Below are 27,764 nucleotides of genomic sequence, written 5' to 3'. Positions count from 1 at the left end.
AAAAGGGAAATGGAGTAATAATATATATAAAGACTTTGGTATAAAATTATTATCAGTTAAAACTAATAACCATGTGAACATGTTTTGGAAATTTTGATTTTGAATATTAAAAAATGTCCCCTAAATACATAAACACAGCTGAAAAAAAGTTTGTATGCATTATGACCTGAGATTTTATTCTTCAATGCAGGTCATGACCTGCATTTTCACTTTCATTGGTTGACAGCTATGACATTGTAAATGACAATCTAAAGCCCAAGTATATAAATTGACCACCTTAAGGTTTATTGATATATTAGAGTCAAATAATAACAGGGTCCAGTGAAAACTATTGCCTGTATCCTCTATGATGCTTACATTCAATTTCTATGAATAGCAGCATGGTAATTTTTTTTTAGAAAATGTGTGTTTTATAACATTTAGAATTTTAAAGGGTTTTAATTTTTTCATTGATTCTACAGCACCATCACAACACAAGTTTTACAAAGAAGAAATTTAGTATTGACAAGAGTTGTCACATTTTTTTAGCTATGAATAAATTCCTAAATATCCAAGTGAACCTTTAAAAGGAAGAAGAAAATTCTTGCACAATGTCAAACAAGCAGGTTGCACCAAAATCTTTTTCAAATACTAATCTGAAGACCAATATTCAGACATATTTTTGTTTATATATGTCTTAACAAGTTTTTCAATTACCTACTAGTTTGGAATAAAATTTTATTTGGGGCACCAGACTTGTGGCTAACAGTGAAGACTGTACAAGTTAGTTTAATCATCTGTTTTAGGTTAATGCTTCACCATCTTTGACAAGTACGACATCTAGTGACAGAATTATGAAGTACAGATTAATGAATGATTTGATAAATATTGTGATACCCCCTGGTCAGATGCCTGAGTGAGTACTATTAGTAGTGGAACATTTCAAAAACAATTGAAATAAATCAAAATTGAGCACATGAGTTGCCGAATAGTTTTTGTCAGCATGTAGAGAATCACAAAGTCTTAACTACACTATAATTTTGGCCAATTAAATAAGTCTGAACTCAATATGCATTTTACGGTGCAGACATAGACTGCAGCTAGCATTTTATCACATTTTTGTAATCTAATACAACAATACAGTAATCTCACTATACATGTAATATGCAAACATCATGTATAACAAAATCTTTGTATCTATACAAAGTAAATCAAACACAACTTGGTGAACAAAAAAAACAACTTTTGGCAACAATGGGAGTTTGTATCTATATACCTTCAAGAACATTTCAAATGTTAAATATAATATTACGAATACTGTCATTAATAATCAGACACTCGCCACCCAGGAAAATATATGTTTTGAAACTTGCGTCAGGGAGCAATGCAAGAACAGTTTTTGGGTAAAAATGCCACACCTCATCATGATTATGACAATATTAAATATAAACAAAAAAAAAGAAATTTTGACTGTTCGATGTCTACAGCTAGAATGACCACCTAGACAATATTTTTAGGTGCCCACAAAAAAAATCATTACCCTTACAAAACATTAGGTCAGCTGACCTAACATAGTGTAAATCATTGGCCAATACAGAATAAGATTAAAACTGTAAGACAGTGTTTTCCCACTGTACTGAGAAATGCTGAAAACATGTAAACATTCCTGTGTATATATTGTTATGGGTTAGAGTTGTGCTCTGTAACAAATCCAGGAAAATTTGGTGTAATTTCACTATTTAAATGAATATACTGTCAAATTAACATGAAAAAAGATATATTTCACATATATTACTGTGCTTATCCAGTGACCTTTCAGGCTTTGGGGTATCACATTAGCAATGGCTCAAACAGTTTACCAAATTGCAGTTAGATTTCTTCTCCAACTAACTGATCAAGTGGTAAGATATTTTAGCAGATTGCTCAAGTGAAATGATGTTAGTATGAAGTGAGTGCTGTAAAATCAAAAGTAATACTTACCATCCAGATCCAGTTAGTTGATATCTTTGTCATTTGTTTCAAACACAAAAATGACTTACTATAATATGAGTCACTGAATAAGAAGGTCTAATTTTGACATGGAAACTTCTATAATAAATAGATTTTATAAATAAATAGTTGAAAACATTGTTTTGTAAGTCTATAATTAATAGCTCCGTTTACCAACAACAAGTTAGTGCATAATTGTAATTTGGATTTTTTTTTCTAAAGCAATTACTTATCTGCTACCATTAAAGGGAAATAATTTACATTACTGAAAATCAGCAAAATGTTGTCACAATTTTTGTCTGACAAATATCAACTTTCCTCATTTAATTTGTTTGTAACATTACTTTTATGATTATTAAACTTTTATCCTCTGTTTTGAAAAGAAACAATGAAATTTATTTTTAAGGTAGATAGGGTGTCTTCCTCCATCTTGGATTTTGAAATACTAGAAAACAAGGTCTAGATCTTTGATGAAATGTTCAAATTTTTATAGTAGAAGGTAATTCATATGTAAGAATTTTCATTATAATATTGAAAATGCCATGTTTGATCATATTTATGATTGTATTTTACAAAAATAAGAATTCTTTTGTTTGATTCATTTTTTTCCAACTTGGTCAAATAAGGGGAGGCAACTCAAATGCAAGGGCAGATAATTCAGATAGTGTTACTTTTACAATAGAATGTGTTAGGAATTTACCCATTTTTACATGTAGCAAGAAAACGAGTCCGGTGACCCCATTTTTTCATTTTCTTATCTGAAAGCATAATATTGAAGCTATCTTCTCATATTTTATCTCAAAATTCTATGGTGTGGTTTGCATTTTATGGCGGAAAAATAGGTTTTCCATGCATAATCTATACAAAATCTTGACAATTTTGAACAACCTGTAGCGTGAAAATAAGTCCGGTGACCCATTCTTTTTATTAATGTTTTTATACAAGCAGGATATGAACTACATTTTGGCAAATTATTAAAAGATTCTATGGATTATAATTTAGACACCCCATCTACCTTAAGATGATTAAAATTTTGAAAAAAATTGAAGGCAAAATCAGAAGCCAGGTATCATTAATTAATTTTTTAGTGTACAATAACTCAATAAAAATTATTTCCCTTTAATGCCAGCAGATCAGTAATTTGTATAGAAAATATCATACGAATCATAATGACACAATAACTTTGTCTTAGAAGACAAAGCTATAAAATATACATCTACAAAACAATGGTTTGAACTATTTATTTATAAAATCTATTTATGATAGAAGTTTCCATGTCAAAATTAGACCTTCTTATTCAGTGACTCATACTATAGTAAGTCATTTTTGTGTTTGAAACAAATGACAAAGATAACAACTAACTGGATCTGGATGGTAAGTATTTCTTTTGATTTCACAGCACTCACTTCATACTAACAACATTTCACTTGAGCAATCTGCTAAAACATTTTACCAGTTGATCAGTTAGTTGGAGAAGAAATCTAACTGCAATTTGGTAAACTGTTTTGGCCATTGCTATTGTGATACCCCAAAGGTCACTGGATAAGCACTGTAAAAAGAGTAAACTTTTATTTCTTTCAACTGAGAAAACTTTATTTTAAAGACAATTAGTCTAAACTCTAAATTCCGGAAATTATGATTTGACAACCAATTTGTCCAAAGTCAGGAATTGTTGAAAAAACTAAAACTTTAATAAGTTTTAATTTCTCAAGTGTAGTTTTTATTGATTATTAGAATTGAGGAATACACATAATTTATTGTCAAGATGTAACTGACTGTCACAATCAATAAGTCTTTCTCAAATTTTGGTTATAAATTAGTTGCATGTACATATTATATATATTCTGGTATATCAATGTTTTAATGACAAGTTATAGGTGTGCTTATTTGATTTACTTATGTAACTAAATATTGTCTACAATTTGACATTGTTAATTGAAAAAAATGTATTATCAATTTATCATGCATGATTGGTTTCTTTTCAGTGTCCGATGGAACAAAATACCACAGAAAGAACATCTAGGATATTTTGATTTGTTGTAAGTTTTATATTATAAACTGTATCTGCTGATTTAATCATTAAAATTGATTTCTGATACAAAAAAAATTAGCATTGTTCCTACTGCAATTTGTATTTTTATGTGTTTGTTTAGTAATCGAATACATTTAAATTTTGTCAGAAATCAACTTTTTGAAATATTTGATGCTGATGAGACTGATGAATGGCTACTTAACATAAAGCGACAAATTAATATGCATATTCAGGACAAGAGTTAATGTAATATGAATATTAACCATGCTTTGTACTAAACTGACACGCTGAGCTAGAGCTAGTAAACAAGGTAACAGTCCAAAGAAAGACAAGTCACCTTACCAGGACACATTATTCTGACTCACAGCCGACCAGTCTTTGCTCTTACTCTTAAAATATATAATATCACATGCAGTTTTGTGAGTTGTATATTTTCATCTACGAAGAAGATAATTTTTGCCTCCAGTAAATTAATCATTGAGTGATGGATTTCTCTTAGAAGAAACTTAAAGGTCCAAGTGAATATACTACACGGAGAATAATATCTGTTGTATATATTCAATTGGACAATTGAACTGATAAAATTGTAAATACCTTGACCAAGAGGAGATGACTCTGTGGAAGAGTTTCATTTGGTTCTCATTATAAATCAAAGGCATTTTGACTAACATTTGGCAAGATATAAAAACTGTAAACTGGGTAAAAAAATTCAGACTTTTAATTTATCCTAATGTAAATACATTTTACAAATAAAACATTTTATGTTATAGATTTGATGAAGAGCTGGCACAACAAGATGCACTTAATATGGACAAAAAATTAGGTCCTGGTGGAATGGTGAGAGGTAGAAAAGATGGCTCACGACCCTCACCTGCAACATGGAAGTAAGAGAAACAAAACAAAAGTTGGATTCTTTCTCCTCACTAGCTACACAAAAAGGATTGAGCTGAATGAAACATTGTGCATGTCATCAAACTGAACATCACCACACAACCATGACTAATTGTATCAATATTGATTTTATAGCAACTGTGGATTAATTTATTTTCGTGGGTACCAGTTTACATTGGTTGAGAAAAATTTATATATTCGTGGATATTTAATGTTGTGGTATTGGCAAGGTCTGCATACATTCTTTTAGAAAATTTGTAAATCATTGTTCCCCTGTACCCATGAAAATTAGTATCCAATGAACAGTACATGTTGGTATAATAGTAATACACTGAAGCCTAGGTGGATTCTGTCATTTCAACCTCTCCACAAGTGTCTTGGAGGGGAAATTTACTACTGCCCACAAGTGTCTTGAAGGCACTATTCACAACTGCCTCCTAAATTAACCCCCAATATTGTAAAAATATTATATAAAAAGGTATATCATATGAATGAGCAGGTCTTAATGAAAAAAAGACTGGTACGTTCAATCAGAGGCGGATTTAGGGGGAGGGTCCAGCCCCCCCCCTTTTCGTGAAAAATTTGGTTGCTTATATTGGGAATCACTGAAGCCTGACTGGAGTGGCCCCTTTTTAGGCAGTCAGTGGGCCCCCACTTTTAGTTTTGCCCCTAACCCATATCCACCTCAGCTTTAGTGAACATGTATTATAAACATCATGATTATTTATGTGTGTATGTGAAATATGTGTGTATGTCATTTTTCACCTGTTGAGCCTTCAAGTCAATTGTATCAAGAAACATTTTCTTTTCAGGATAAATATTTTCTCCTAGTTACAAGATCGACATGGTCATTGCGCCTAACAGTACCTAAATATGTATTTAGATTTCTATTATGTCTTTATCATATAAAGGTACATATCTGTGTGTATGTTTTACAAAAATCAAGACAGATTTAGCACATAAATACCTTATGTCCATTTGAACACAGTGAATTAAGAATATAAGAATGGTGAGACTGGTTAATAGATTTTGATAGGACATAAGTTGAATTTCTGAATTTTGATGTTTTTGTCTATTGATTTATATGATGGGTCTTAGAATGATTTTTTTATTGTGCTATTTGACAAAATTTGTTCTTTCCACAAAATAACCCATGTTTGTTGATGAGGTATTATACTGGCATCAAAGAATAGTTGTCAAAACTCATATGTGAATGTTGTTTGCTGTATTATTTTCTGATACTGTACAAATATTTTAAATATTTTGCTGGGAATGGTTATCAATAGTGAATCCACAATAGTAAAAGACTAGACTAATTTTAATATGGTCTGCATGTTTCATATGCCACATGTGAGTTTATATGTGTATACTAGAAAATTGTGATAATTGTTAATGATGTGTAAGTTGTTATGACATTGTATCTATTATTGAAATCACTTTTGTTAAGTGTCTGACAAAAACTCAACACATTTCTTTTTTTTGTATTTTATACATGACAGAATAAATAAATACACAAAAATCAATGTGCTATCTTGTTTCATTTTCATCAATGAATAATTCATGAATATTCATTAAAGAGTTACATGACAGTCCTTGGAATTTTGTCAACTCTGTGAATATTGATTTTTTATCATCCGATAACTCATACTTTGAAACATCCACACAAATATGAATTTTACGACAGGAGAGTTGTGGTTCCTTGATAGGCCATGAAAGATTCAGATGATGTCGATGAACCTGTAACAATAAAAAACAATTATTTACATTATCAAAGAATTTCAATGCAAATTTGTGGACATTTGCCACATCAATGTGATTCATCCTTCAAGTAATAACTGAATCACTGCCATGACAAAAGGGATTTTATTTTTCAAATTCTGCTACAAAGTCTGGACAAACATCTTATTCAGTCATTTTGGGCATTTTGCAAATTTTGCAATCCAGTAACACAACCACAAGTTGTATGTTTATTAAGTTTTTAAATGTTTGATGTGGGCATTTTCTATATATTCACTGTTCTTAAAATTTTGAAATCATTCAAAGATTAAGGTATTTTTATCCTAAGGCACTCATGGCATTTTTTTATTTGTACTTTTTCCATACTCGTCAATTTTGTGATAATTTCAAATTTTCTGAATTGAGCAACGTTGTTGATTCAAATTATATCCTGTTGCCCGTTTGTAAGCTATACTTCACTACAGGACTCCACAATATTCCTTCAAATAAAAAAGACAGGTACACTGGGTATTGAAGACATTCTGAAAGTTTCTTTGCATTGTCCAGTTATTGATGAAAATATTGCTGATTCCAAAGAAACCAACAAACTGACTGATGTCATCTTACAATGCTTTTTGTCGATTTTTTTTGCAACTACAGAAAGCTCAACATAGGGATAGTGTCTCGCATCAGTGGCGTTAACTAACTTAAAAGCTTTATATTTTAGAAGGTGGAAAACCTGGATGCTTCATACTTTGTATATATGCCTTATTTTATGAAGTTTCCTTCTGTCATATGTTCATTGTTCTTGACCTCATTTTCCTGGATAATTGACTACTTGATTTAGAAGTTAAATATTTTGTTATGTTACTTTCTCTCTATTAGGAGTAATAGGATAACTATATTAGGTATGTGCGTAGTTTGCATGGATACGATAAGCAATGGGTTTTCTATAATTGGTGAATGGCAATATTTTACGATGTACATGTCAGTATGATATGTTTTATTTATATGTGCATACCTTGCAAGGTCCTTGTGCCTGTCCGACAATTTTTATCTGACCTCAACCTCATTTCATGAATCAATGAACAAGGTTAAGTTTTCATGGTCAAGTACATATCTCAGATACTTTAAGCAAAAGGTTTTCTATATTTGGTGTATGTAATGATTGTAAAGTCTAAGGTGTAAATGTATTTTTGGTTTTATCTGACCTTGACCTCATTTTCTTGGGTCATGTAAATTTATTGTGATATACTTGTAGTAAAGCTTTATATTTGGGACTATCAACCTAAAATTGATAGTTAGTAAAACAGATGAAACATTTAGGTTTGGTGCTTTTGGATTAAAGAGTTTTGTTTTAAATTATAATTTCTAATGAGTGAATAGTAACGACAATCAATACTACAGCAAATTAATTTTTTTATTTTTTGTGTTTAAACGCCCTTTTAAGCACCGCATTTAGGCTATTTCTTGGCGACCAGTTTTTATGGGTGGAGGAAGCCAGAGTGCCAGGGAAAAACCACTGACCTTTGATAGCATAACTGAGAGTTCTAGTCAATTAAGATTGAAGTCGAGTGCATGTCCACGAGCTTGGTTCGAACTCACAACCTCAGTGTTGACTGGCTAGTGATTACAGTAGAAACTATTTAGACCACTCAGCCACCTATACCTCACTACAGCAAATGAATAATGCAATCTAATCAATTAGGCTCAACTAAACTCTAAGTCAAATCAATGAGTGCTGAAACTACTTACTTTATACAGAACACCAGCAGGGCAGTGCCACACCACACCTTCTACACGGCCATTACTATCAGATGATTCAAACCAGTCCTTAACACTATCTAGTTTGAAGATTGGTGGATTTTTAACTGCTATTGATCCATGAATGACTAGAAAGTGAAGTGGATTCTTTTTGTTTCCAATGCCTAAAATATATAAACAATTGTGATTTTGTAAGGAAGGTACAGTATATATAATAAAATTTGTAATGGTTCTGCGGAACCCAGTGTCTCTCCTACTTTTGCTGTTAATTGCAGGCTCAACAAAAATGAGGGAAAAAATCAATAAAAATATTCCTCTCAATACTATCTTTTGATTGTTATAAGCTTCTGTCCAAGTTTGGTAAAAATCCAGGACAGTTTATGAATCTAATAAATGTTTTAAAAACTTAAACTGCAGACTGTATACATGAATTATTAACTTGAAGAAAAACTAAGTCCATTTCTACATAAAATATGGATAAACAGGTACAAAATTTTAACAAAATGCACAGAGTGAATGTATTGTATCCTGGCAGAAAATCTAAGTCCATTTATAAGTAAAATATGGAAAATGGATTTTTTTTTTACAAAATTTACTTCTGGATACTTTTTAACGATCATAAACACGCTTCTGTCCAAATTTGGTACAAATCCAGGACAGTTTAAGAAAGTTATTAAATTTTAAAAACTTTAACCACAGAGTGAATGAAATGTGTTCCCGGCAGAAAAGCTTAAGTCCATTTATAAATAAAATATGGAAAAATAGTAATATTTTTTTACAAAATTTACTTACTAACTAATGATCATAAACAAGCTTGTGTCCAAGTTTGGTAGAAATCCTGGATAGTTCAAGAAAGTTATTAAAATTTCAAAAACTTCAACCACAGAGTGAATATTTGTGGATGCCACTGACGATGACAACGACGGAATGTAGGATCACTATGTCTCGCTTTTTCGACTAAAGTTGAAGGCTCGTCAAAAATGATTGACTATTTCAAACTATTAAATACAAAACGTAGGCAAAATTTTATCTTATGACTAATTTTATTGATCTGCTATGTTTGATTTAAATTTTGTAAGTATTTTAAATACAAGAAAACTTTAGAATAAACGAGCATATAAAAAGAGAACAGAGGTTATGCATACCATAAGGATTGGCATTGACGTTTGTGCCTATCAGCTCTGCTGTATGACCTAAAAGGTCACATAATTCTTTGACCTCTACCACAAGGTCAGATGGTCTTTCACTATCTTCCCTGAAACAGAAAAGAATTTGCAAACACTATTGCTTATTTGTTTTCTTTGTCAATGAGTTTAAGTTTTTTCCTAAGAAATTAAATTATAGCCTCATAATAAGGGGAGATAATCTTCTTTTTAAATGGTAAAATATTGCCCATAGCATATTGTATACACAGCATCTGTCAATTTGTTGCTGAATTTTTTGAATAAGAATAAATTAAATTTATAATTAAACATGAAAAAAATCATTTCTGATAGGATCAAGGTAAAAACATTAAATAGATTCTAGCTATCTTAAGGCTGGTATATCATTACAAAAATCACTAGTCAGCTCATGTATTGTAGGAACAAAACTGTTACTTTTGTTTTTTATTTTGTGTCAAATTTTCAAAAATTCTCTAAACATTTTCGCCCTTGTCAGGTTTTCTCTTTTTTATTAACAAAACTTGTTATTGCTAAAGTATAATGTTCCATTTTTAGCCTTTGTCCCCCATCTTGGTTGGCAGGCAGAGACATTAGACCCCAATTTTCATACTAGATACCAAACAATAATTGTGGCCAAGTTTGATTAAATTTGGCTCAGTAGTTTCAGAGAAGATTTTTGTAAAACTTAATAGACTACGGATGCCAAGTGATGAGAAAAAAGTCACATGGTCTTTAAAAGTCAAGTGTATGAAATATCTACAGAGCAATTTGCCTGCCAAATTTTAAATTTCAAATTTGCTTTTTCAGTTCCATTATTTCTATATACTCAACTTTAAGCAATCTTTTAAAAGGCCTATTATTTTGAAACCGGAGCGAACACCCTCAGCAACAATATTCATAAAGATTATGGATGTTTGCTAGATGTAGTTCTTTTTAGGTGAATTCCCCACAAACCCCTACATTTCTTTTCACAATTTTTTAACATATAGTTTAAAAAGCTATATTTGAAAATTCTGTAAAATCCTTGGTTATTTTACATGATTTTTGAAAGGAAAATGGTGACAATCTGTCGATGTTAGATTTAAAAAAAAAACTAGAGAGAATTATTTCCTGCCAAATTTTCAATGAGTAATATTTCTAAAAACAAGCACACAAACCTTTAATTTTTTTCTGCTGGTTTAGTTCCTTTATTTATATACTATTAATTTATAACAGTCTTTTAAAAGCTTGTTGTTTTGAAACAAAGTTGCGAAAATTCTTAAGCATAATGTATTACCTGAGAACCACACCTAAACCATGATCAAGATCTACTGATGACATATGCCAAACATACTGCTTGAATTTTTGTTCAATTGGTACCCAACCTAGAAAACAGAATATTACAAATGTTTATACAAAGTTAACATGTGTTTCATGGATTTTCTTTTTTTTCTCCAGCAAACTATTAAGCGTTATCTCCCATCTAATGTCAATGAAACAAAAACTTTATGTACAGTATATTTTGCTGCATGTTTATACAAAATTATTATCTACTTTAAGTAATTAGTTTTATACATGAAGAAACAGGTTCAAACTATCAGGGGTCAATATTTTCAGGAATGGTTATGTAATTGTTCATCACTTTTTAAATTTAAGCAGAATTCTAGTTAAAATCTTATTGAAAATTTAGGGTAAACACTGTGAAATTGAGAATGGAAATGAGGAATGTGTCAGGGACAACAACCCAACATAAGAGCAGAAAACAGCCCAAGGCCACCAATTGGTCTTTATCAATTAAGATTGGAGTTGAACACACCATGCCATGAACGGAGTTTGAACTCACAACTTAAATTTCTTGTGCAATAAAAGAAATACGTACCTTTATTCAATAAGTTTAAAAGGAACATAAAAATTACCTGGAATATGCCCGTTTTCATCTGGTTGAGGCAAGCCGTCTATAAGTGGGACACCAGATGATGGAATCCAGTTTTCGGGAACTTCCTGAAAAAAATATTTGGTAAATTAAAGATACATTGTAACTCTAACTTACTGACCTCATTGAAGGAAACTTTTACACAACATTCATAACAATATGATAACACTCTTACATTTGAATATGCAGCTAAGGACACTTAATATACTGGCACTGTTGAAAAATATACCAATCCTGTGTGGAAAACTATTGTAAGTTCACTCCAAATATAAAGAGAAACTAATTGACATGAATCACAGTTTATTGAAGACAGGGTTTCCTTTAAATTTTCTTCAAACCTTTACTTAATTCTATCACAGAAACAAAAGATTTAGTTTGAAGATTAGCTGTACAAATGGTAACAAACAATTATTTCATCCTGATTATATGGATGTTTAAGACTTGATCAATATAATCTTATTCTTTCTTTTTTTTTTTTTCTTCTTTTTTTTTTTAATATTAACACATTTTGCACCTGTCCTAAGTCAGGAACCTGTTTTTCAGAGGTTGTGGTTTGTTGATGTGGTTCATAAGTGTTTTTCATTTCTTGTTTTTCATATAGATTAGACTGTTGGTTTTCCCATTTGAATTGTTTAACACTAGTCATTGTCAGGCCCTTTAAAGTTTTCTGTTCTGCATCTGTTAAGACTCCATGTTGAAGGCCTTACTTTGACCTATAATTGTTTACTTTTACACATTGTAACTTGGATGGAGAGTTTTCTCATTGGCCCTAATACCAAATCTTCTTATTACATTTACCTGTCATACTTTCATAATTTTATTTGACTTTGCTTGATCACATATATATTTTTAGCAACTAGTGCAACAAAAAGTTTACTTATGTTTATCCTTTCCTCTATTTAATATAAATAGATATAGGACAAACTATTTAAAATGGCTCATATCAATCATTTAGGTGTATTTCACTATGCCTAGCATCAGAATGTATCTTACCTTAAAATCTGTCAAAACATTCCACTGAAATGTGGGTTCTGACCCTTGTTTTCCATCTCTAAGCCATTGCTGTTTCTGATTATGGAACTTCTTGAACTTTTTGTCTGAACTTTTGTTTGGTTTTCTGTCTAGCCTTGCCCACAACCAAGGTTTTCCTGAAAATATGTAAACATAAATAATCAACATGATCTATTTTTTTATGTTTAAAACATTAAACATTAAAACATTCAATTTTTATTCATATTCTAGCTCTATTCATATTTTAAATAAAACTAAATTTAAACCAGATGCTCCGCAGGGCGTAGCTTTATACGACCGCAGAGGTTGAACTCTGAACGGTTGGGGCAAGTATGGACACAACATTCAAGCTGGATTCAGCTCTAAATTTGGATTGTGATTAAATAGTTGACACAGCATAGGTTTCTGACACAGAATGAATGTGTTCTAATGAACTTAAAATTTTTGTTCTCTTAGAGCAATTCACTATGCTGTTGAATATTAATCCTCTCAAAAAAATGTTTGAAGAAATTTTCTTTTTTATTAATGAAATTTCAAATGAGAAAAATTGAACCCAATTTTTTTAATCACATCCCCCTTTCCCTTATTCCAAAACTAATCTCAATTAAAATTTCTAATGGAGTTTGCAACAATAACTACTCATTTAAATACATCATAAAATATTAAGATGTAAAAAAACTGCTTGTTATCACTGAATGGTAAAGATTATTTTAATTTATCAGTTGGTAGTAAAAAGTGAATATACATTGTATATTGTATATAACAAAGATTTAAGTTGATTCTGGACAAAGAAAGATAACTCCAATTAAAAAAAAATCTTGCTATTGCACAATATTTTGCAATTAGATATTTCTTGCTTACTATTCTGGACAAAGAAAGATAACTCTAATTAAAAAAAAAAATTTGCTATTTCACAATATTGTGCAATTAGATATTTCTTGCCATTGCGCAATACTGTGCAATTGAAAAGACTTGCTATTGCACAATACTTAATATAATAATTAACAGGCTATTATTTAAACTTGGAATTATTATTAACTATGGAATTTTAATAATTTCTTGTGTTAGAAATTTCTAATAAATTCTATGTTTTTTCTGTACTTCAATGGTCTGTGCTGCGCACAACACTTTCTTTTACAAAAAAAATAGTACATTTTCAATAGAATGTACTGTGCCGCGCACAACACTATCTATACAAAATACATTATATGGAAAGTGTTATGAACCGCTCAAAACATTATTATACCAAAATAACATGGAATTTATCAAAAATTTCCAGCACAGAAAATTTTGCAAATTCCATAATTAAAAATAATTCCAAGTTTAAATAATAGCCTGTTAATTTTAGATCCTGATTTGGACCAACTTGAAAACTGGGCCCATAATAAAAAATCTAAGTACATTTTTGGATTCAGCATATCAAAGAACCCCAAGATTTCAATTTTTGTTAAAATCAGACTAAGTTTAATTTTGGACCCTTTGGACTTTAGTGTAGACCAATTTGAAAACAGGACCAAAAATGAAGAATCTACATACACAGTTAGATTTGGTATAACAAAGAACCCCATTTATTCAATTTTTGATGAAATCAAACTAAGTTTAATTTTGGACCCTTTGGACCTTAATGTAGACCAATTTGAAAACGGGACCAAAAGTTAAGAATCTACATACACAGTCATGACAGTTAGATTCGGCATATCAAAGAACCCCAATTATTCAATTTTGATGAAATCAAACAAAGTTTAATTTTGGACCCTTTGGGCCCCTTATTATGTTGGGACCAAAACTCCCAAAATCAATACCAACCTTCCTTTTATGGTCATAAACCTTGTGTTTAAATTTCATAGATTTCTATTTACTTATACTAACGTTATGGTGCGAAAACCAAGAAAAATGCTTATTTGGGTCCCTTTTTGGCCCCTAATTCCTAAACTGTTGGGACCTAAACTCCCAAAATCAATACCAACCTTCCTTTTGTAGTCATTAACATTGTGTTTAAATTTCATTGATTTCTATTTACTTAAACTAAAGTTATTGTGCGAAAACCAAGAATAATGCTTATTTGGGCCCTTTTTTGGCCCCTAATTCCTAAACTGTTGAAACCAAAACTCCCAAAATCAATCCCAACCGTTCTTTTGTGGTCATAAACCTTGTGTCAAAATTTCATAGATTTCTATTAACTTAAACTTAAGTTATAGTGCGAAAACCAAGAAAATGCTTATTTGGGCCCTTTTTGGCCCCTAATTCCTAAAATAATGGGACCAAAACTCCCAAAATCAATACCAACCTTCCTTTTGTGGTCATAAACCTTGTGTTAAAATTTCATAGATTTCCATTCACTTTTACTAAAGTTAGAGTGCGAAAACTAAAAGTATTCGGACGACGACGACGACGCAGACGACGACGCCAACGTGATAGCAATATACGACGAAAAATTTTTCAAATTTTGCGGTCGTATAAAAAACTGGGACTATTATACTAACAGTTTATCAATTTTAAAATTACCACAAAATTCTGCAATATAAACACAAGTCCCGTCTAACTTTTCTGTAGCCCTAGCTACCCTGATGTTATCTTCTATGGCCTGTGGTCTTATTTCATCAACAGCTACGACTTTATATGGTTGGTAAGATCTTTTGTTAGATTGTTCTTCTAAGACTGCTGTCTTGAACACACATGAAATCTTCTGTTGCACAGATCCTAGGCCTTCCATGTTTATTCTTTACATTGAACTCTTCAACCTATGAATAAAATACAGTGGAATGAAAAAAAAATAATATGTAAGTAAGCCTTACTGTGACCAGAGGACTTTTGTCATATCTGGTGCTGATTGACAAAGCTGTACATTTGCCTTTCAAAAACTGCTTAGAAATGGTTGGTTGGTAAAATAGTTATGCCATCTATCAATATGATCAACAAATAACATTATATTTTGCCATTCAAAAACTGCTAAGAAATGGTTGGTTGGTAGACTAGTTTTGCAACCTATCAATATGATCAACAAATAATATTGTATTTTGTTAAAAAATATTATTAGAAGTGTCAATTCTCTTCATCAGGTTGTAAATTTATGAGGCTTGAGCTTGTGAGGCTATAGATCTGAATATATAACCAGATATATCTCCCTTTGTAAATTTTTAGTTTCTCACGTTTTTGAAAATGTAACTTCTTAAAAATATGAAAGAATTTAAGAAAATTTGTTGTTAAAATTATGAGCCCTTGATGGGCAACATGACATTGATACACACTAATTTTGTAGAGGAATTATTAACTTTGAAATGAGATATTGAATGTTCAAACCATGTCAACCTACATATATTTCTTCATCATGTTCATCTAATCAAAATCATATACCAGTTTATTCCAAGCAGGATCTAAACTAAAAATCAGTACAATAATCATTGTAATTTGAATTAGTACATATAGTAAATTAACTTAACTTAACCATGTTAACCTTGTCTTACATCTATACATGTACATTTGATACTATAATTCCATATATAATGCATGATTAAGGATCTTTTCAAAAAATCATGTTAAACTATATTTCTTACATTTCTTAGATTTTATTAGATTTAGTTGATGTTAGAATTTAGTTTAAAGAATGCTTCCAACTTATATAATCATGATGATTGAAATTATTGCTATTTTGTGCATTTTTCCTTTGATCTTTTTTTGTGATAATTTTTCATATCATGCTACTCACTTGAGATGGAAAATTATCCCTAGAAACTAAGGAGGCACGTAGCATTGCTAAGGAAATTGACATGACATTCACATTGCCATAGGTAAAATAGTGATAAACAGATATGATCATTGGTCATTTCAACTTGATTGCTTTTCTCGCTTTCCCAGTACCGGCTCAAGCAAGAAAATCAATCTGGTTGAGATGATTAACGATAATCTATAATTATATATAATTAGTAACTGAAATTCCATTTAATGTAATACAAGAGAAATGCATTTGATTTTTATCTGACCTCTTTTTAAATAAATGTCCATGGTTATCTCAAATGGTTTGAAGTTCTACTATGAACCAATTTTGGGAACTTCACCCACTTTTTAAAATATTTTGTATTTAAAAATGCACACTTGTTGCCAAGGCTACACAGAAGATTATTTTCTTAATTTAGAGTATTGGGTGAGTGTGTTGCTTAACGTACAGTGGCAAATATTTCATGCACACATCATCATCACAATAATGTATTTTAAGGAAACAATTGAAGCTCTTCTGTTGATTTTCTTTTAATATTTTTCAAAATTTATCTATCTTTTAGAATTATTTTTGATAAATAATTTTTGATTTTCATATATCATGTATATAGAGTTGTATTTTTTACGGTTTCTATAAAAAAAAAAATATTCTATTGAACATGTTGAACCATTTACACATAGATTTTTTTTTTTTTTAAGCACTGTAAATAATAAAAAAATAATAATATTAATAAATAATTACATTAGATGTATGTTTCATTATAATTCTTTATTTTGATTGGCTAACTGCACATCAGTGTAATTCCATAAGCAATTGCATCACTCAATAAAAATTTTCATTCATGATAACACGTGGTCCAACAATATAGTGCACAGATGAATTAAATAAAAACAATATAAAATTCGTGTTTTCTTGATCATAGCTAAAAAATGTAATTATAAGTATTGAATGCTTCTTTTTGTAACTTCATAGGGTTGTAAAAGCATTGACCGTGCGCACATTTTTAGAATGAAGCGCTTCCGCGCTTCATACAAAATGTACTTCGGTCAATGCTTTTACACCCCAATGAATTTACAAAAAGCATTGACAATTCTTAAATAAACAACATATCTGTCATGTCTAAGTCTCAGTCTGTCATATCTCTCATTGATTTTTTATTGTACATACACCAGACACAAACCTTTTACTAAAGCAAATTGTGAGAGTAAAGTTTAAAAATCTTCTTTACTGAGTTTTATTACAGATGGTGTACTAGCAATTTTTTTTTTGACAGCATGTTGATACAACCCCCCTTTTTTTATAAAGCCTATGACGATGTTTTCTATATTCATTTTCACCTCTTTACCTTTAAGATATGACGTGTTACAATTTGTCTGTGAAGATGTTAAACGACAACATGAAACTCAAGCCATGTGGATCAGGAGGCAGTGATGAAATTTTATTCCACGACATGAAATAGACAAAGGGAGGTAATTTCAAGGGAAACAACACAGATTTCCCGTAAAAATCATGCAAGTTTATTTTAAAACTGCTTGTCAATAAAAATGTTTTTTTTTTTTTTTTCTGGAAAAACGCAATCTTTTAACCATTCTCACTTAAGCCGGTACGGAATTGTCTCTGTTTGCATATATTCTTAAAGAGTGTCACGTACAACTTAGACGTACACATTTGACTAATGTAGCAAACACTAACAGAATATTGATAACTTGATATTAGTGTTATCTTTAATTACATCCTTTTGTAACCCACGATAAAAAAAATAACTTTTTTTTCAAACTGTTTTTTCTTTTTATTCTTTTTTTTCTTACATCTTCTATGGACCAAAAGGGATAATTTCCATAGTGTTTATGCTGCAACTGTCCCTATATATATATGGGTAATTTTCAAAAAATGTCGAATTTTCAGTACACCCATGCTAATTTTTTTTTATTTGTAATGGAAATTTCAGTTGTAATGGTCTAAATGAAAGCTTGTCGGATTTGTGATTCAGAACATTAATAATAAACACATCTTACATCTATTTTGATAAGATTAAACTGCATGTAAGTCCGATTTTGGGGCCGGGTGTATGCGTACATTGTCAGAAAAACACATTTCAAATGATTTTTTTCCCGATTTTCTGATCGCCTTGATATCTGCAAAGGGGACTTTTTAAGAACGTTAATTATTTCTCTAACGAAAAATCGTAGCTTCTTTATCATTGCAACATATTATCTACAAACTAAATTGAATCAGCCTACGGGAGGTTCATGTCCATCCTGTTATTGCTATATACTTAAGGGCATACGATACAGTTTTGATTCCGTATTTACAGTTTGATGAAATTTTGCATATAGGCTATTTTTTGCCTGATAAAATCAAATATGTAATAAAAAATATACCTTCATGTGCTACTTTTTGAGTTAAATGAGGTCGAAATTTTGTATGTTTGTTCAAAATTCGGATTTGTGGCCGTATTTTTCCCTTCGAAAGAAAGACATAACTTTTTTTGTTTGAAAAGATAAACACAAATTTTTTTGTTAAATGATTTGTAATTTCTGTATTTTATAAATATCCTAAAAATTTATGCATTTTTTATTCAGAAATAACTCATATTTATCGAATGGTCATGGATTGAGAAAAAAACGTCATTTTTTGCTGTATACATATTTATCAAAATTAAAAAAAATGCACTATTTACAGTTTTATAAAATTTTGTCCACATAATCTCCCTGCAAAATGAAACAAAATGTCGTTTTAAAAAATAGGGGTCCATGCACTTGTTTTCAAATTAAATCAGTTTGAATGATAAAAATCAGTCAAAAAATAGTAATCTTTACATTTAAAACGCCTCGTTTCTTGAACGACAGTGTAGAGAAAAGAAATTTCAAGATATTTAGTGAAAAAAATAGAGTGTATTTACTATCTTGTCTCAGGATAGACAAAAAGGTAACAGGATAGACTTTTATATAGACTAAGTGATATATTAGAAACGTATGTTCCTGTTACCAATGAAATAAAGAGAAAAGTAAACGAACTTATGAGGGATTTACTTGATGTTGGGTTTATTTGAAAAGGTGAAAAAATGCCGAACAATATAAATTGCTATCTTAGATTGCATTACTGGTGGTAATTTTTACAACTTTGAAAATCAATTTTTAGAGGCATTTTTCAGACGTACAACCTGGTTAATTGGCAAATAATCTATTATATTACAGAATGAATATATATATACTAGCAGATTATTCTCTTGAAAACCATCTAATTGGCTACGTAAAACAAGCTTAACATTTTATCTAAACCTTTTCTTAATCACCCAAAATTTCTATTGAAAATGGTAACAGGATAGACAAAATATTGTACCACCGATCAAACAATGTTTCAAGATATTCTTGTATGACATCATTAAGATTGCATCTTTTAATATGTTGTTCTGTTTTGATTTGCTTATGTAGATGGTTGTTAGAATAAGAAACTTAATAATTGTTTTCAATTTAAAATTCGACATTTTTTTTTAAAGACCCATATATCTGCTTGGTATTATATAACAAGGCTTAGACTGCATAAACTCAATGACTTTCAAAGTTTAGCGGCAAAGGCGAAACACATATAATTTATTGTCACTTCAAGACATATATACCAACAAGCAAATTTATAATAATTATGCATTAATTGACTCAGTAATGCTTGCCCTAGTGTAAATCTTGTATTAATGTATATACTTGCTCTGCCCATCTTTCACTTTTCTATTATGTTATCATAATTATATACTAGTAAAAAAAAAAGAAAATGGAAGAAATTTGTCATTTGAGGCCAATAATAATTCATATATTCCTAATATCAGCCTCCTGATAACTGAGGAAATGGAAATAATGTTTATCTTCACACTCACTGTTCTTTTCAAATAATTTATTTTAGTTTTCATGATAGATGAGATAGTTATTTTAAATGATTGTTTTAAGAAGAAAGTCTGCGATTTTTTACTTACCATCTAAATATGTTCATCTTAACATAAAAAAAACACATTTACAAAGTTTTAAATTTATATTAGCAATGGTCACCTTTTGGTTTTGAATAGATAGAAAAAGACAAAAAGTAAAATCTAAAAAATACTGAACTCTGAGGAAAATTCAAAACGGAAAGTCCCTAATCAAATGGCAAAAAAAAAAACCTCAAAACATCAAAGGAATGGATCACAACTGTCATATTCCTGACTTGGTACATGCTTTTTCTAACGTAGAAAATTATGGATCAAACAATACAAATTTTATAATCGATTTCAATTTAACATTTAGTCAAAGATTATTGAAGTTCATATTGCATGTGCAGCAGTATAATTTTTAACTTATTGTAAAATCAATTTTATTATAATCGTTCGGGTTAATCAGGGTCACTCGAGCCGTGCAGATTAAATCATATTTTCCGACTTGCATGCTTGGTCAATAATTATAACATATCTACAGCTATACATCATTTAAATGTTAACTGATTATCTGCATGGATTGATATAAAAGCAGGAATAATCATATTCTCAATAACATCCTGGTTTGGCAATATTATAGAAGAAATGGCAGAGAATAAATAGAAAGCATACAGATAGTGATATCTACCAAATAAAGAGGTAAACAGTAGAAACACACTTTATATTTCAATTTCAATTGATTTATACTGAATATATTTGAACATACTTGTTTATTACAACTTATATATAGAGAGAGGGGTACCTGTAATACTCCAAATCTAAGGCAATACTCAAACAATCGAAGAAAGAAATTTACCAATACTCCTACAATTGCCTTTTATTTTGTTTGGCAATACTCAAACAAGAGTAGACACACTTACATGTCATGTCTTGAGAAATAATATTCACCAATAATCCTTTCATAACACTAGTATGACTAGAGGTATATTAAGGATGTACTTAGGTGAAGTTTTGGAATTTGTGTCAAATGTTCGAACTCCTTGGTGTTTTTCCATACAATACAATGTAAAATATTTTGCCCCACAACACCCATTTATTTTTTCAAATAAGACTTAATAGCTCATGAAAGGTCCTTTACCAAAATTTTAAAAGATTCTTAATTTTCTTTCTTTTGTTTTGAGACCTAATAATACCAATGCAAATATAAGGTAAAAGTCTGAGTCAGCCTTTTCCCGCCATATTTTAAATCTCAAATATCTCGAAAAGGAGGTCCATGACCTATCAATATTTTTAGCTTATTTTTATCCTCAATTGATGCTCTACCAGCTTATAGTCTCAATTTTAACTTCTTAATTTATTAATTTTCACCTAACCTCACCTAAGTACATCCTTAATACTCGCCAATATTTCTGCAATACGACTTTTATTTTACGGTCATAATAAAACAAGAAAGAACACATGTCTAGAGGGATAATACTCGCCAACATTCCTTCAATAACACTTTTATTTGAAGCTCATACTATAACAAAAAGGGCACATTGAAATGGTATGTCTAGAGGGATAATTATCGCCATGATATTCCATAAATAGTTATCAAAAGTACCAGGATTATAATTTAGTACGCGCGTTTCGTCTACATAAGACTCAGCAGTGACGCTCATATCAAAATAGTTATAAAGCCAAACAAGTACAAAGTTGAAGAGCATTGAGGATCCAAAATTCCAAAAAGTTGTGCCAAATACGTCTAAGATAATCTATTCCTGGGACAAGAAAATCCTTAGTTTTTCGAAAAATTCAAAGTTTTGTAAACAGGAAATTTATAAAAATGACCACATAATTGATATTCATGTCAACACCGAAGTGCTGACTACTGGGCTGGTGATACCCTCGGGGACGAAACGTCCACCAGCAGTGGCATCGACCCAGTGGTGTAAATAGTTATCAAAAGTACCAGGATTATAATTAAGTACGCCAGACGCGCGTTTCGTCTACATAAGACTCAGCAGTGACGCTCATATCAAAATAGTTATAAAGCCAAACAAGTACAAAGTTGAAGAGCATTGAAGATCCAAAATTCCAAAAAGTTGTGCCAAATACGTCTAAGGTAATCTATTCCTGGGACAAGAAAATCCTTAGTTTTTCGAAAAATTCAAAGTTTTGTAAACAGGAAATTTATAAAAATGACCACATAATTGATATTCATGTCAACACCGAAGTGCTGACTACTGGGCTGGTGATACCCTCGGGGACGAAACGTCCACCAGCAGTGGCATCGACCCAGTGGTGTAAATAGCTATCAAAAGTACCAGGATTATAATTTAGTACGCCAGACGCGCGTTTCGTCTACATAAGACTCAGCAGTGACGCTCATATCAAAATAGTTATAAAGCCAAACAAGTACAAAGTTGAAGAGCATTGAAGATCCAAAATTCCAAAAAGTTGTGCCAAATACGTCTAAGGTAATCTATTCCTGGGACAAGAAAATCCTGAGTTTTTCGAAAAATTCAAAGTTTTGTAAACAGGAAATTTATAAAAATGACCACATAATTGATATTCATGTCAACACCGAAGTGCTGACTACTGGGCTGGTGATACCCTCGGGGAATGGCATCGACCCAGTGGTGTAAATCAATGACAATTATTAATCAAAACCAATGAATATCAAAGTTTTTACCACAATTTCATGTATACTACTTTGCCTTTATTTGCCATAAAATATAGTAAAAATTATATTAAAATTATTGGGAGATTTCGAACAAAACATAGTGTAAGACATGTCTGTAATATGTATGTCTTCTTTTTTTGTATAATGCTGTAAAACTCACATTGATGTTCACCAATTACTAGTTTTATTCATATAAAAAAAATCTACCTAGGTAAATACCCAGCTACTTAATTTAAAGAAAATGAATGTTTCCATAGGTCCCCTTGCCCTTCACACACGATTGTATTTCATATTACATGGATTAGGAAATATGGATCAAATAACTTCTGGTCCTTTTTATTTGATCAGCTCTGCAACAATTTTATAAGATTTTGACTTTCAAATATTTTGGCTTTAAGCATAACTGAACATACATTTAATGTCGAAATGTGTTAATGGTGCATTCAGATTGGTACTAAAAATGTTATTACGACCATTGATATTAGTAAGCCTAACTTGTGGATTGTTTGTTACAACCGCTACCACCAATTCAGTACTCTGTAATTCAAGATAGAAATTCATTTTCTGTTGTAAAAGTTTGGAACTGTTATTTAATTAAAAAAAATCCTCATGCCTACTTTCGACTCCTTCTCAGGGTTTGGGTTAATTTTGGTCCTTTTGTTTTAATCAGCTCGTCAATACTTGTATCATGTTTTGGATTTAACGAAATATATTTTGGCCTTGAACATTACTGGAAAGACATTAATTGCTGAAATGTGCAGCTAGTGCAGTGAAATTGTTGCTTTTCTTGAAACTGACATAACTATATTAGATAGTTTATGTATACTAGTAATGAAAATGTGACATTAAACAACCTTATAAATGAAAGACAGACAGATTTACAAACATATGAACGAACAAACGAACAAACGAATGCATGAATGAATGAATGAATGAATGGACTGATAATTCAAAGACATAATGTCTCTCTACTATCGTAAACAGGTCTCAGACCTGAATAAAGAGATGCATGCGCAGTATGATTGGTATGATAATGATATATATAACAAGATCTAACAAAAAACAAGGCACTGCAGGACTAGAAAAATGTGCAAAAGATATACCAATTACCATATATGGTATGGAAGTGGACTCCCAACAGCAAAATACATTAATAATTGAACTATGATAAGAGGTGCGTCGGATAGAAATCGACCTTATGCACATAAAAGTATAAATGATCATGTATAATACCTTGATATATTGTACATTTAAATACTACTAGAACACACCCGTGATATCGCGGGTTCATGACTGATATATAACTTTGCGTATGTCTTATTTTAGTATTGGTATTGTCATCTGATAAAGTCATGCCGATTATAACATGTATAAGGTGCACAGTTTTCTCTGCTTTCAAAATCTTTCTGTTTGAACCCGTCGACCTGGAACCTATCAATTATTGGTAATATTAATAATTTGGAAAACAAAAGGGCCTGGAATGGAGAATTTTTACTCAACAGTATACAGCAAAATTCTAAATACACTGTTTGGAGGTGCGCCTGTCAGATGCGGAACGTACAGATAAGGTAATATGTAACAGGTGAATATACTATTGGTATCAGTGTCGGTCTGTTTGAACCCGTCGATCTGGAACCTATCAATTACTGGTAATATTAATAATTTGGAAAACAAAAGGGCCTGGAATGGAGAATTTTTACTCAACAGTATACAGCAAAATTCTAAATACACTGTTTAGAGGTGCGCCTGTCAGATGCGTAACGTACAGATAAGGTAATATGTAACAGGTGAATATACTATTGGTATCAGTGTCGGACTCGATCCGGAACTTCTTAATTATTGGCAATATTAATTACGTGGAAAACAAATGGGCCTAGAGTGGTGTAATTTTTAATCAACACCATTGTACTATATTAGTTATATATAAAGTTGAATTCTTTGATTCATCGTTTTTACGTGATGACGGCTGACAAATTGGACCTCGTAATTTTAGTATTATAGATATTTGAAAATGCCTGTACCAAGTCAGGAATATGACAGTTGTTGTCCATTCGTTTGATGGGTTTTATCATTTGATTTTGCCATGTGATTAGGGACTTTCCGTTTTGAATTTACCTCGGAGTTCAGTATTTTTGTGATTTTACTTTATACTACACAACAGAAATATTGAACTGTTTTGAAGATTATCATAACAACTTAGTTACCAAACAGTTACTTTTCAAGGAGATTGTTTCAACCCAAAATAATTTAACAGATGTATTCATATTAATTTGCATTAGTCAGCATTCTATCCAACACAGATCATAATATACCAGTGATGTAACTCCTGTCAGACACACTTAAATACCGTACGATGATCCTTAAATGTGGCGTTTAGACTCAATTTGTATGGTTCTCCGACATACTCATGTATGACTACTACAATGAAAAATGATTCATTATAAGATAATTTTTTTCTAACCCATCCTTATGTTTATGATGGATAAATGTTGTATATACAAAGGCAACAGTAGTTTACCGCTGTTCAAAACTCGTAAATCTATGGACAAAAAACAAAATCGGGGTAACAAAATAAAACTGAGGGAAACGCATTAAATATAAGAGGAAAACAACGACACAACATTAAAATGTAACACACACAGCAACTGACTAAGCATTAGACAAAATCCGATGAGAATAACAAATATAACTTCAAAACCAAATACATGAATTTGGGATAGAAAAGTACCGTGACACGTCTTATAGTAATGTGAATTCACACACAAATATAGGAGAAAACAAACGACACAACGGGAACACAACGTAAAAATGTTATACACACACAGAAACGAACTATGATATAACAATGGTCATTTTCCTGACTTGGTACAGGACATTTTTAAAGAAAAAAATGGTCAGTTGAACCTGGTTTTGTGGCATGTCAAAAACTCGCACTTTAGTGGCATTGCTAAATATAACATTAAAATGACAGTATAATATTTCAGGACTACAATACAAATAAATAGGAGAACGTATTAGGCAAAGAAACACATGAATAATAGATAACAAAAGGCATCAGGTTTAAAATTCAAAACGTCAAAAACGCGCCTGGTCCACACAAGACTTACCAGTGACGCCCAGATATAAAAGTTCGAAAGTAAAAAAAAAAGGGTACAAAGTTGTACAGCTCTGAGGATCAAAAGTTGAAAAAGGTTGTGCCAAATACGGCTAGGGTTTTCTGCTTGTGATAAGAACATCCTTATTATTTCGAACAATTTATGCTATTGCAAACTGTAAATTTTATCAAATGAATATAAAAGATATACATGATATACGCCAGACACGCGTTTCGTCTACAAAAGACTCATCAGTGACGCTCGAATCCAAAAAAAGTAGAAGATCATTGAGAACCAAATTCTTAAAAGTTTTGCCAAATACAGCTAAGGTAATCTATGCCTGAGGTAAAAAAAAAGCCTTAGTATTTCAAAAATTCAAATTTTTGTAAACAGTTAATTTATAAATATAACCATATCAAAGATAATTCATGTCAGCACAAAAGTGCGTTAGTTGTCTCATTAATGATCATTCTACATCTCCTTACTTTTATATTAGGTCTTTAAGTAATCCATGTATACTCTCCCGATAAGGCACTATAATATAATGTATGAATAAAGTACAAAGATAACTTGCATCAAGTTTTGAATAAACCGAATATCATTTTGAAACAGCCCATGATTTGTTCATATTTAGGTCATTGCTGAACCATGAGAACTGTGCCAAGCAAGGTTGATAACTTATGATTTATATATGTCTAGGTCATGGCATCCAGTAAACCTATACCATGCGGACGTTGTCAAAATGCAGCAGTAAACATAAATGCTGGTTTCTGGTGTTACGACTGTGATGACGGATTATGTTCAACATGTTTAAAACACCACAAACAATTCAAAGGAATTAACATGTGATCATAAGACAATTGATATAAAGAGTTATAAACCCTCTATCAGTGATATCAAAACAGAATGTGACAAACATGGTCAACAATTCAACTTGTACTGTCCTAGTCATTTAATTCCTTGCTGTGATGTATGCATTTCCATGACTCATGCAAAATGCACTGGAATAAAGCGTCTAGCTAGTGTAGTACATAATACCAAAATTGAAAAGTCTAAAGAAACTGTAGAGAGAGACATAAATTCTATCTTATCTTTTTTGGACCAATTCGTAAAAAAGAACATAAGAGCAACAGAACGTCAGTTTATCAGCATAAAGGAATCAATAGGAGATATTCGAAAGGAAATAAATGAACATTTAGACCACCTGGAGAAGAAGTTATGCCAAGAAGCAGATACCATTTGGAATCAGGAAAAATCAAAAGCAACAGGTTTCATCTTTGAAATTGAAGAGCAAAAGAAAAACTTGGAGAGAATGAAAGAACATTTACAAACAGTCACAACCCATACTTCCAAACTCCAATCATTTCTAGGTGTACATCATATTGAACAACAAGTCCACCAATGTCAAAGATTTGTTGATGATCTGGACAATGATGAGAGGACAAAAGAAGTTGACATCAGAATAAAGCAAAATGATGAAATAAAAAAGATAATCACCAAACTAGTATCAATAGAATCGTTCGGAGAAGTAATGGTGGTTAAGACAAAAACAGACTTGAACAAATGAACAGGTGTGAGGAGAGAAGCACAAGTAAAATCACAAGACCAATTCAACATAAGCAACATGACAATGAATATTGAGACAAAAATTGAAATTAACATTAAGAGGTTTATTAGAGACATGATTTGCCTGATTGATGGAAGAATTATAATAGTAGAACGGAATGGCACAGTTTACCTACTGACTCCTGATGGAAAACATAGGAAAGAGTTACAAATATTATTTGGAGCCAACAGTGTAACACTGGTCAATCATAACACCATTGCCATAGCGTATCAATCTTATGCAAAACCCATTAAGATCTTCAATATGGAAAACGAAAGATTTACCAAAGTTATAATTTTAAACAAAGACTGCATTTGTTTATCAT

At 31.0% G+C, this 27,764-nt stretch overlaps 2 protein-coding genes across 4 annotated transcripts in view; one reads left to right on the top strand and one right to left on the bottom strand.

The window, feature by feature from the left end:
• Positions 1-6,410, top strand: part of LOC143083303 (polyglutamylase complex subunit TTLL1-like) — a 39,849-nt gene extending 33,439 nt beyond the window's left edge. For both annotated transcript variants that reach the window (XM_076259569.1, XM_076259568.1), the window contains exons 13-15: positions 786-895; positions 3,954-4,007; positions 4,771-6,410. In XM_076259569.1, the coding sequence (XP_076115684.1) occupies positions 786-895; positions 3,954-4,007; positions 4,771-4,888 (282 nt within the window). In that variant the 3' untranslated portion in view covers positions 4,889-6,410. The remainder of the gene's footprint in view (positions 1-785; positions 896-3,953; positions 4,008-4,770) is intronic.
• On the bottom strand, positions 6,361-17,652 carry LOC143083304 (RNA ligase 1-like). 2 transcript variants are annotated; one of them, XM_076259570.1, is made up of 8 exons: positions 17,518-17,652; positions 14,963-15,198; positions 12,440-12,594; positions 11,430-11,514; positions 10,811-10,898; positions 9,517-9,626; positions 8,363-8,535; positions 6,361-6,628 (listed from the first exon to the last, which is right to left on the bottom strand). In XM_076259570.1, the coding sequence occupies exons 2-8, from the start codon at positions 15,168-15,170 to the stop codon at positions 6,419-6,421; spliced, it is 1,029 nt and encodes a 342-aa protein (XP_076115685.1). In that variant the 5' UTR covers positions 15,171-15,198; positions 17,518-17,652; the 3' UTR covers positions 6,361-6,418. The 2 variants fall into 2 exon arrangements, with proteins under 2 accessions (XP_076115685.1, XP_076115686.1); XM_076259571.1 differs by having other exon boundaries at positions 17,510-17,639.
• Positions 17,653-27,764: the final 10,112 nt, after the last annotated feature.

Source organism: Mytilus galloprovincialis, chromosome 7 (genome assembly GCF_965363235.1).
Source record: "Mytilus galloprovincialis chromosome 7, xbMytGall1.hap1.1, whole genome shotgun sequence".
Lineage (NCBI taxonomy): Eukaryota > Metazoa > Mollusca > Bivalvia > Mytilida > Mytilidae > Mytilus > Mytilus galloprovincialis.
This window is presented reverse-complemented; position numbering and strand designations above follow the sequence as displayed.